This window comes from Uranotaenia lowii, chromosome 1 (assembly GCF_029784155.1).
Source record: "Uranotaenia lowii strain MFRU-FL chromosome 1, ASM2978415v1, whole genome shotgun sequence".
Taxonomy (NCBI): Eukaryota; Metazoa; Arthropoda; class Insecta; order Diptera; family Culicidae; genus Uranotaenia; species Uranotaenia lowii.
The window spans coordinates 76995991-77008083 of NC_073691.1; the positions used below are offsets into that span (position 1 = coordinate 76995991).

General features: G+C 36.2%; 1 protein-coding gene across 4 annotated transcripts in view; it reads right to left on the minus strand.

The window, feature by feature from the left end:
* LOC129751027 (proto-oncogene tyrosine-protein kinase ROS) overlaps positions 1-12093 on the minus strand; it is a 93384-nt gene that overhangs the window by 40141 nt on the left and 41150 nt on the right. For all 4 annotated transcript variants that reach the window (XM_055746297.1, XM_055746287.1, XM_055746274.1 and 1 more), the window contains exon 2: positions 7612-7677. In XM_055746297.1, the coding sequence (XP_055602272.1) occupies positions 7612-7677 (66 nt within the window). The remainder of the gene's footprint in view (positions 1-7611; positions 7678-12093) is intronic.

A 12093-nucleotide genomic window follows, 5' to 3' on the forward strand; every position in this document is an offset into this window, starting at 1 on the left:
ATCAATTCAGAAGAAGAATATGCCGTTTGGAAGGGGGGATCAATTGTACCCATAATCAACATTTTAGAAAACTTTTTCTGAAAAAAGTTGAGAGTTTTCCATTACTTTGAAAATATGGCATTAAGAAGTTCATTTTACGCTCGAACGATTGATACTTTGGAACAAATATTTTTTTCATAATTTTCCCATGTAAGGAACATTTTAAAGTGATGAAAAAAGATCTTCAAGTTACATTTTGTGAAATTTTTCAAACAAAGCTCAATTACTCAAACAATTATTTTGTTAAAAAAATTTTAAACTACAAGCATTGTTACTTTGCTCATTTTGGCACATTTTTCTAGAACATTTGATCTTTGTAAGACATTCCAGTTTCAAGTATCCCCAGGGATCAAGTATCCTCATTCTCCCCTATTCATAAAAAGGTCTAACTTTAAAGATAATCAAACAAAGTTTTCGTAAAGATTATATTTTATCTGAAAAATGTAGATTAAACAACACCTTTTCATACTGTCAAACATATTTAAAAAAATTGTCCTAAAGAAAGTTTTGAGAACTCCAATAATTTCTTAATATCCATTTACATTTGACGTGAAAATCTTATTTCGTCAATAACACAACCATGCGACGAAACAAGTTTTTGTAACATAGTGGAATCGATGGGGAATGGTTGAAAGACAAAAATTCCAGCCGAGTCTGATAGAACTGTTTTTATTCAAATTCCCCCGCCATGATAAATTTTCCGCGGTTAAAACCGGAGGAATCGAAATAAAAACAGTTCTAGAAGGTTTTAAGGATCAAGTCTCGCTGGAAATTCATCTTTCAACTATTCCCCATCGATTCCACCATGTTACACATGCTAGTTGTGTCCATGCGCGGTCCTATAGGGGTGGGAGTGTGGTGATCCCCCGAGCGGAAAAAAATCCGTTGAAAATATACGAAAACGCTCAAATTTCGTAAAAAAATATAGAATTTTTCTAGTAGGTAAACCCTTAAATTTTCAAAAATTTTCACTCCGTGGGAATGTTTCCCAAAAATATACAGTCAAATTTCCCATTGGGGTGATAAATTTTCCAATATGCACTTCAGAAGCGTAGGACTTCTATTGGCTGGCAGTCCAACTTTTTTATCTTTCTTTGAACATTGTAACTATTGTTAAATGTTAAACCTCTAAATCCATTTTTTCCGCTGAAAAGGTCACAGACGTTTAGTCTTATGATTACATAGCACTTTAGTTCTACGAATAATTTTCTTGTATAGGAAACAATTTTTTCATTTTTTTTCTCCAAAAATTGCAAAACCACATGGGCTAAATTACATAGTTTTAGTACATTTTTGGTTGCAACCACTTTACCAATTTGTCGATGTTTCTGAAACCTATCTTTTACCGTGTTTTATATTTCTTCTTTTCTATCTAACAAAGGATCATCTTTTTTTTCAAAAAGAAAATCCTGAAAAGTGGGAAGTTTAATACCTAACTGTCAATAGCCATTTTGGATCTGTTTCAGATGTCAATGTATCTTTGACAACTGCTTGTCAAACAGTTTCCGTCAGTATGGATTGTTAGATTAACATATTTTGAATCATTTTGCGCAAAAAGTAAGTTAAAATACAGATGAACAGATGGACAAGCCGAACAAAAAGTCTTCAGAAACTTGTGTAAATTTTCCAATGCTAAATAGGAAGTATAATTAGAATTTCTTCCAGCTGAGAAAAATTACATCATCATTTTTTTTTACTACAGAGACTAAGTTTTCACACTTTTTGAACGGTCATCAGAGTCAGAAGAACTTAACCTACACGGAAAATAAAAAAAGGTAGAATTTACCGAGAAGTGAGGTGATTCATTTCCACCTCTTTTTCGAGGTAAATTTCACCTAGTATAACGGTAAATTTTACCTTTTTCGCCTAGAAACATGGTAAATAATACCGTTTTCCCATTCACTGATTTAAAAGGTAAATGCTAGTTGGTTTAATTGGTTTCTTCAATAAAAATAAAATCAAAATTCATTCAAAAATTGATAATTATTTCAAAAACATAGGGACTTTTACCTTAAATTCATATTTGAAATGCATCACCGTGTTTAATTTTTTTTTGAGGCCAGTCCTTTCTTCGCCAGGCTCGTGGCAAATCGGCTTTTGCGTTATTCAGAGCCACTATGGCCGCTAAATCCTCTTGCAGGTCCGTCCGGTCCGGTCAGATCCGGCTTTTCCTGAATGATATTTGGAGGATGACGTGGAATACACCTCGAAGCGATGTGGGCCGATCCGAAACGAAAGCAAAGTATGATGACGAGAACCAGCACTATTAAATGATATCTAAGAAAACACGTCTCGGTGGTCGAGTGGTTAGCGTGTTAAGACGGTAATCGCTAGCCCACTGATGGCATGGGTTCGATTCCCATCTCGGTACTGGGTGTTAAATGTTAATCTTAAGTTGTCCATGTCATTTATTCAGTCTGTAAAGCCTAAATCGGCTAAGACGGTGTATGTCTTTTTTTTTTAACATTATTACCATTCTGTTCCGGCTTTCACATTTTTTCTAGGTGAATTATACTATTTCATTCAGCTCAATTCACGTGAACTTCACCTCGCTACGAGGCAAGATTTACCTTTTGAATTCACATTTTTTCTCGGTGAATTGTACCTTTTTTCCAACTTCGATTCAGGTAAATTTTACCTCGCAGTGCGGTAAGTTTCACCTCGAAGAGGTAGAAGTTACCTTTTTGGCTTTCACGAGCGTTCACTTTGCTAGCTCGGTAAATTTTACCTTTTTATTATTTTCCGTCTAGCTATGTTCATTTCAATAGTGTTGTTTTCGACATTTCTCAAGCACACTTCCTAGGCGTGTACAGATGCGACGGGGAAAACAACCTCAAAAACTTGCAAACCGAACAGTCAGTCGAAAACACGGTATTTTTTAAGTTGTTTTTTCCTAAATTATGCTAGTGCTAGTAAAACACCTAGCATTATGAACCTACACGCAGAAAAAGAACGGTGATGATTTTAACAAAACGGTTTTGTTATTTTATTTTGTATTTTAAAAGCAGCTTTTTGGATAGCTTTCACAATAATTTTGAATAAAGATAAATGAAAATTTTTGTTTTTTTCACACACCAATTTTTTATAACATGAAATTGAAATTTAGTTTATTTCAAAACCAATATTGGGTTTATTCGATAAACGTGTAAATGAAAAACGATAAGTAAAAAAAAAGTTATGAAATTCGAGCATATCTGAAGAACAACATTAAGCAAAATCATCGAGTTTGCCCAGGCGAGGCAATTTTCGCCAACGGCAGCGTTCTATCGATGTTTTAGGCAAGCAACTTTCAAGGTAAGTTTCAAAGTTTCTAAATAGCCGGAAAGCTAGTTAAAAACCAGCTGGGTTAGTAACATTTTTCTGAGAATACATTTTTTATTTCTATTTCAGATGCAACGAACGAAATCGGGCCGTATATTCCATTCGGAATACATTTTTTGTTTGTGAATTGTTTTTAATGTTTTGTGAATAAAGCAAATAAAAAAAAATAACCGATAGATGTTGTCTTCAATATAGGTATGAACAGATCCGAAAATTCTTCAAATCATAATTGTATCATTTAATAAGAAATAACGAAAAATATTCTCAGCACAAAGTGTTTTTTATTTTGAACCCCTCAAAGATAAATTTTAACAATAATTAAAATTTTGTTATTCTCAAGCCTATTTAATTTTATTGTTTTGACAGAAATTTCGAATCATTTTCAAAAAAGGTGTATTTTAGTTTCAATCAAACGATAAGTTCAAATCGAATCGATAGTTTTTGTCAGTGTTATCAAAAATATATTTGTGCCTTTTCTCAACCAAATTTTTTATTATTTTTGTCCGAAATCTTATTATTTTAAAAATATATTTTGTGCATTAGTAAAGTAAGTTAGGAAGAAAAAGCGAAGTCTAATATTAATCCTTGCTATTAATTAATTAATAATTTCTTTCATACGACCCGCTCAAAACTGAGAGGATGTTTTTATTTGTTTTTGTTATTTTCTGAATTTTCTTTTTGACGTCTCTCTAGTGTCCTTGGAGACATCTGGTGGCTCAACCAAAAAGCATAAAATTTATTCAAAATGGTCGTTGGGACTTTACATACGTTTCAAGGCCTAGCTTGTTCATCTGTTCATCTGTGGTTAAAATAAGTATTGGCTCGGGTTTAAAGCCGACTGTAATGAAAAATCGCCTAAAAGCGGGTTTTGAAGGGTTAATGAAATCCAATTTTTGATTATTTTCCTATGAAGTACCCAGCAAACATTTTTGTATGTACCTTTCTCAACAACTTTATTATACGTTTCATATACATTATAGAATGATCGTATGAAACACGAAAAAACAGCATTTACCTACTAAAGTGGAGGCAATATACATACAAATTTTCAACTTCTGACTAAAGCGATAAGAGTATACGATTTCGACACCATATTCATACATACTGAAAGAATGCAAGCGAGCACAAGTTTTTTTCTCTCAACGCATGCGAACCGTTGCCAGCGACAATATTTGCTGCCTCTGTCATTGGGCAATTCTTGCAAATACACCATCTGATTTTTAGCAATCTGGTTGCACAACAAAGCTGTTCTCTCTTTTGACCCACGCGGGAGAAAAAAAAAGGAACGAAATCGTCTTCAAAATCTGCAAACATGGCGGACTTTTTATCATATCCGATTTAAACCATTTAATACGACTTCGAGTAACGATTTTTACGACATTTTACTTGCGTTAGTTGGAATTACGATTCGCAGTAACGTTGAGTTATCATTTTTAATGCGATTTCATGTTTGCTGGGTAATCAATTGTAAACAGACATGTATAACATAAAAGGACACACAATAAATGTCAATCAATTTCCGTTGCCTGTGAAACAAGATTGAAATAAGAAATTAAAAACTTTGGAATATAGGAATCACCTAATTTAATTTTTTTTTCTATGGTTACCTTTAAATATATTTCAATTCTAAATTTCTAGATACACTTTAAATTTGCAATTCCTGATTTCGTAAGAAAGCATAATTAACACATTTAAAATAGTTAATTTCAGTTAAGAAATTGCATTAAAATTTAGAATCACACAAGTTGGTTTAAAACTTTGCAAAACACAAAAGCCATACCTAACATTTTTCACTTACAATTCGATTTCTTTTCACCTTCCATTTTCATTTCTGTCTGAGACCTACTCTTTCAGTAAATCGTATATAAAGTAAATGTAAATAGCTCTCAATATCAATAAATTCAGGATCTATATTAAGCCTTACATTTTGATATTGAAAATTTATTTCTCGATAAAATAGTTATTGATGTGTGAGATATTGAAATCGTGAAGTCACAATAAACGATATCACGACATAAGTCACGATTAAATGTGAAGTTTTAAAAATTTACTTTTAAAATAGTGAAATATTTTTTGTAAATAATGAAAAAAAATAAGGAATGGGTCCTAACTAGGGTTGTTCGATCTTCAGGAAAAGATCGATTCAGATGGACGGTCATATCGATCGATCCACCTTAAAAGTTGAAACTTGATGATCGATCTCTGATGGATCGATCTTACCCATTTTGTTGAACTTTTTGTTATTAAAATGATAAAAAATACAAAGTTTCAAAAATGCATTAACCTTCAATCTTTGGTATGAATAAATGCTTTTTAACGCTATAATTAAGGTCCTCAATATTTTGAAAAGTTCAATTAAAAAATTCCAAAAAGCCAATCAAAATTTAAGTATTTAAATCGACTAAGCGCCCAACAATTGGCACTCTGTGACATTGAAGCAGTGATTAATATTTGGATCTAATAATAGCGCGGTTCACCGAAAAAGAGAAAATTTAAAGATTGAAAGATTTAATCGAAAATGTACCGTTCAAATCGTTTTTTGTCATGCCAAAAAATCGTTCCAAACTATCGAAAATCGATCTTCCATGGATCGATCCAAGATCGACAAATCTTTGTCCTAACCATTCAACTTTGAATTTCATAACTAGTTGAAAAGTGAAAAATTAAAATTAAATTAAACTCGACTGAATTGAGTGTCAAGATTCTCACCAATCATATTGATTAAGACTCTACATTAAAAAATATTATAAACTACATACATAGCAGAACAGCTGTTTTGGTGCATATATTTTATCGTATGAATCGAATGATTTTGGCGTCATGATTTCGAATTTTCCGTCAAATTTTCTTTTTCACCTCTTGTTTTGGTGATATGGTTCGCATAATTTTAAAATTCAGAGATATTAAATTGCAGCTGAATGAAAACTAAAAACTGGTTTTTAATCTTATTAATATCCTTTATTTCATGAAAGATCGAGATTTTGCCTAGATTTTCTAATTTCAGAGATACAACGCTTAATTTAGAAAGAAAATGTCATTCGACAATTTTTTTGAAAATTCATTTGAAAATGATATAACTTATTCATATCTGACGTCACAAATGGGCGTTTAAAATTTTATGATAACAAAAAATTTAATTTAGTCAAAATCTATCTTGAAGACTCTAAAACGATTTGCTATAGAAAAAAAAAATCTAAGATTCATTTTGGTTTAAAACTCCATTGAAATTCAGTCAAATTCCTGTTTTCCGTAAAACTGTAAAAAAAATCGAATAGAAACTTATTTAACTTATTTCCGGTTGTCAAAATTACTCGCAGTGATCGAGAAATTAATCATTTAATCAAAACCTTTGTTATCAATGTCTTTATCGCATTTTAGTTTTTTTTTAAATGGATACATTTTTCAACACTCACAAATCAGTCAAAATTCATTTAAAAAAAATTACGAAATTTTTATTTTCTACGAGTCTCTTACTCGTAACAATCAAATTTTCCGAACAAATTCATCTACACGTGACATTCCTACAATGGTTTAAATTTGAACCGCTTTGTAATACACGGTGGCGTTGACAAACCCATCATTAATCTTTACAGTGTCAGTTAAAAATTCCACCAGAGAAAGAGAACAGGGGAAAAGCTTTACCAAATAATTTGTGTATTTTTGTTTTCAATTCTAATGAACCACGTGCAGGTTGATGCTACGCAAAGCATGTTTGGTTCCTCTCGGTTCCGGTGCGGTCTGCAACGGCTATATCACCCATTAGGTACTGGTCGTTGAATTCCTGTCAAAATCACCATCACCCAGAACAGAACAGAACGGACGCACGGTCCAGTGAGCCGAAATAAAAGTCACTTACTCGCAGTCAAACAGCATTTCATTCATAAACGACAATGGGTTGCTATGGTTAAAGCAACGAAACCATAGCTTTGCTTGCTGAAAAGTTGGCTGGTTGGCTGTCTGGGTTGCTGCTTTCGCTCTAATTTCCGGATGACCCTTGCTGATGACATCGATTTAAGGTTTTTTGTTCGACTTTAACACAAACGCAGAAGGCTGTGAATTTGTCTGGTGCGTTTGTAAAAAAGTAAACTCTTTCGTGAGTAAAATATTATAGCAACGAACCAAACGGATGCGTCGTTGGTTGGTAAATCTTATCTTTTTCAGTTGAAAGTTGAACAGAAAATGTTGGAACGACAGATTGGTGAGCTGAAACTCGTTGTTTTTTTTAGAAGGAAGCCACAAAATTACACTTACCTGGGCCAGATAGCAATCGCTGCCGCAGCTGACGTCCAACTGCTCCTGGTTGAAGCCGGTTCGGTTCTGGAACGAGAAGATTGATCGAAAGAAGCAACCGATTAAAATCAATTTCCCTTCGTCATGTGCTCGCGATGTTGTGCATAAGGTGGTGACAACAATCGGATGAGGATGAGGATGTCGTCGATGATCGGTAAAAAAAAAGTTAAGGAACAACAATAAAGAACGAAAAGTCAATTCTTCCGGATTTTGTTTTCGGATCAACCTTCTGTCAAGGCGCGTTAAGCTTCGAAAGCGTAATTGCCTTTCTTTGGTGGTTTACGCGCGAAGAAGTTGGGAAGGGAGAATTTTACGCTTCCATCACTTCGACGCTGACGACGACCGACAACCGAAGGAATAAGGGACGGAACATGAAAGTATACCCAAGGCACGCGCGACTGCGCATCTTCCGCCTCTCCGGGATGTTTGTTACCCGAGAAAGGCAAGTGCAAGTGAGACTGCAATAAGACTCGCGTGCCGAACTGCTTGTTAAACGCTACGTTTACATCTCTTACGATACCAGTCAGTGCAGTGCTTTAACCAGCAGCGATCGTCAATTGCTTTGGGTAGACGCCGCACGCTGCCATTTCTTCGGTCCGACCGAAGAAGGTCTTGTTGGTGGTTATTCGTTTTTGTTTTGCTTTGCTTAACTGCCTCTGATTGCCCAGGAGCGCGTGGAGGAAGCTATTATGACACGGTCTAAACGCCTTGGATGCTATCATCCGAGCGAAATGGAAATTTGCGCGCGCGCGCTTCAAACTCTTCGAATCGAAACGAAATCAACCATCCAACCGAGAATCCTTCTCCCTGCGGATTCCAGTCCACCATAATGAGCAAAACTTATTTCTCGCGCCACATAGCAGGTTCCCGTTTGCGCACAGGTGCCTAGCGGGCACCCGCACTTTTGTTCTAGCTTTGCTATAAAAATATTTGTGCCATAATTTTTATAGCACCGGCAAAAAATGCATCTTCACGTTCCGAAACCCTTCAAAATGAGTTCCCCCCCAACAACTCACGCATTTTGCCTCATTTGAAAGCAGATTTTGAACCGCACTAACCAACCGACCGGAAGATTTAGTTTAGGTTCAATTAGAATTTATAATGCCCTGGCTGTGTTTAAGTGAGAGAGCAACAGCAGCAGAAGCAGCCTTGGCTTATGTGTGTCATGCAAACCGTCAGATAAAAGTGCTCCACTGTTGCCATCGCAGTGGCAATTTGGGTACTTTTTCGTCATTGCTTCCACTTCCAATACATTGCAATGTCCGTTGTTTTTCCTTAGGCCAAGCTGATTACTGCTGGGTCGTTGGATTTGTCATATTTGAAGTTGTTTTTGTTTTTGCTCTGATACATCTAGTCCGTTGGAAATGAGATCGTTTTTGTTGTCATTTTTAACAAATTGTTCATTAAATAGATTGTATTGCACTATGCACGTCACAATAATTGTTCCTAAATTTGCCTATAGTTATGTTCCTTGTTCTGCCTATAATGAAATTAAATCAAAACATGATTTTACTTTGATAGAAAACACACTCAAAAAGGTGTTGTTTATTTTGATCAGAGCAGAGAGTAGAGAACAGAATTGTATTTGTCAATAGAGTTCTCATGTTTCTTTAAACCCTTTAAACATACACATCTTTCGTTGTTGTGAAATGTGGAAAACATCGTCACGAACAATCTAACTCGTACGGTAAGGAAAAGTAAGGATCACCTGGGTTGGAATTGGGATCATAATCTGAGATTTTGAAATTAGGATTCAAGATAGGGATCAAGCATTCAATATCCGGGACCAAAGTCCATGATCAGAATCAGTATCCAGGATCATCAATTATCTGAGATTAGGAAATTATCCTGGATCAAGTTCAAAAACTGCAATCAGAACATAAGACCCGATATGAGGGTTCAGGATCGGAATTCGGATTCAAAACTTACGATCAGGATCCGGTATCATTTTGTCAAGATCAAGATATTCAGAACCCGGAGCAAGGTCTAAGATCTGCATACATGATCTAGGTTCTGTATTAAGATCAGAAGTTTGGGATCACGTTCCAGGATTAGCGTCTAACATGAGGATTGGGATCCAGAATAAGAATCCGTCACTTGAGTCTTGTCACCTCATTTCAGAAACTTGGCGTAGTTTGCAATTCAACGCTTCGATTATGTTACTGCATGGATCAATAACGAAAATACTTTTGGACTCATGTTTAACCACACTTGGGATAAGTGCGTTTTTTTCTGGTGTGATAAGTCTCACATCGTGTTCTGGAGTTTGCAGACATGCATTTTCCAAGCAAACATGAAGTGCTATCAGAAATGATAAATTAAGTCGTTTACAATGTTGCAAAGCGCAATTTCAACTACATAATTAAAATATTGTGTAAAAATTTCGTCTAAAGTCAGTTTAAATCGGATATGATAGAAAGTCCGCCATGTTTGTAAATTTTGAAATGATTTTTCTCCCGCGTGGGCTTAAATTTTTTCCGGGATTTTAGGCGTCTATGGCTTATTTATCCCTTTCTCCTCCGTGGCTAGTTGTTACATTAATTTAGTGTTTTTGAGGAAAGTTAACAAACGTTTTCTTCCTTTTTGTAGTTATATTCTTATGCTGTTTTGATATACGTTCCATATATGTACATTAAAGAAAATCGTATGAAAGTTGAAAAAACAGCATTTACTACCAAAGTGGAGGCAATATACATACATAAATTTCATCCCTTTTTAATGCGACGAAATCAACACATAATTGGACGTTATCCGAGACATTATTCGTACCTATCGGAAGAATGCAAGGGAGCACAAGATTTTGCTCTCACAGCCTTCAAATCGTTGCCAATGACAATATCTTCCAGTTGCACCAGTAGAAGCAGGAGGAACGATTGGAACTGGGCGGTACGGACATCATCTGGAGCTTTGTTCTGAGGAACAAAGATGATCCCAGTAGACCAACAAACATAGAGTACAAGGATTGGAACCGCAATCACCTGGTGCTTATGGTTTTCATGCAGGAGCTAACTTAGAGTGTAGCTCTACTCATTAAAGCTGCGACCACCGAATACTGCTATCAGTAAGCCAGTGCTAGGAATCCGATGGAAAAGGATGTTCACCACACGAAACAGGAAACGATGAAGTGCGACCTCACTCGGAGCGTTGATTTCTGCAAAGCAAGAAGGAACAGCGATGGAAATGAAATGAATATGATGCGGTAAAGGTTTTATCCTGAACTGTACTCTTCACGATCTGTACAAGTAGCGAACAAACTTGGTTCCTCTCAATCCATAACAAAATGTTGGTACGGTTGTCACTCGGAGATAACGAATACATTGTTAGACAACATCCCGGTAAATTTGAATCGGCAGAGAGGTAACTCAAATCGCCAGAGGGATCGTAACGATCTCTCTGGCGATTTTGCATCATCACATCGTTAGAGAGGAACACACCATACGCGTGCCTTGGGTGAGTGCCACGAATTAAGCTAAGACACGCCCTCCAGAGAAACACACGAACACAATCCGAATCGTGTTTGTATGTTTCCCTTCGAGACGCGTGTTCGCCTGCCTGAGAAGTCGACAGCTACGATTGAAAGCACACACGGGACACGGGGACAATTGCGACCACACCGTACGAGTGTACGATTCAAACTGATTTCGCATGTACGCATTCGTATTTGTTGCCTCTAGGTATCTCGGCAGGACAAACCGAATGAAAATATTTGCGTTCTTGGAGTGTCGCCGAAGTTAACCGTTTTATTCTAAGTTCGGTGACTCAACTCTCAATTTTTTTGCATGCTCTGTCGATTTCTGAGAGGACGCGCTTACTGGGATAAAGCTCTGACAAGTGAGTAACTTTCTTTGCTCGATGTGTACTCAAATCGCAAGCTGAAGTGCTGCACGGAGAATGAGTGTCGATAACATTTTTGACTTGTGACAGTCGAAGATTCTGTTGGTCCTCCTCTGACTGTCGGAATGACATTTTTGAATTTTGGATTCCGACATGGACAGTTCAGACATGACAGTCATGGACAAATTTAAAAAATGTCATCATGCGACACATGAATAGAAAGCTCTTGACCTGTACATGATGGGTATTGATATTAAAAGTGGTTCGGGGCCATCTGGTCCTGGCCACGGCCAATCTGGCCGGTTGCGGAATCCGAAAAATCAAAATGAACAGATTTTAACTTGCGACACATCAATAGAAAGCTCTTAACCTGTACATGATGGGAATTGATAGAAAAAGTGGTTCGGAGCCATTTGGTCCTGGCCACGACTAATGTGGCCGGTTCTGGTATCCGAAAAATCAAAATAATCAGATTTTAACTTGCGACACATCAATTGAAAGCTCTTGATCTGTACATAATGGGAATTGATAGAAAAAGTGCTTCGGGGTCATCTGGTCCTGGCCACGACCAATCTGGCCAGTTCCGGAATCCGAAAAATCAAAATGATC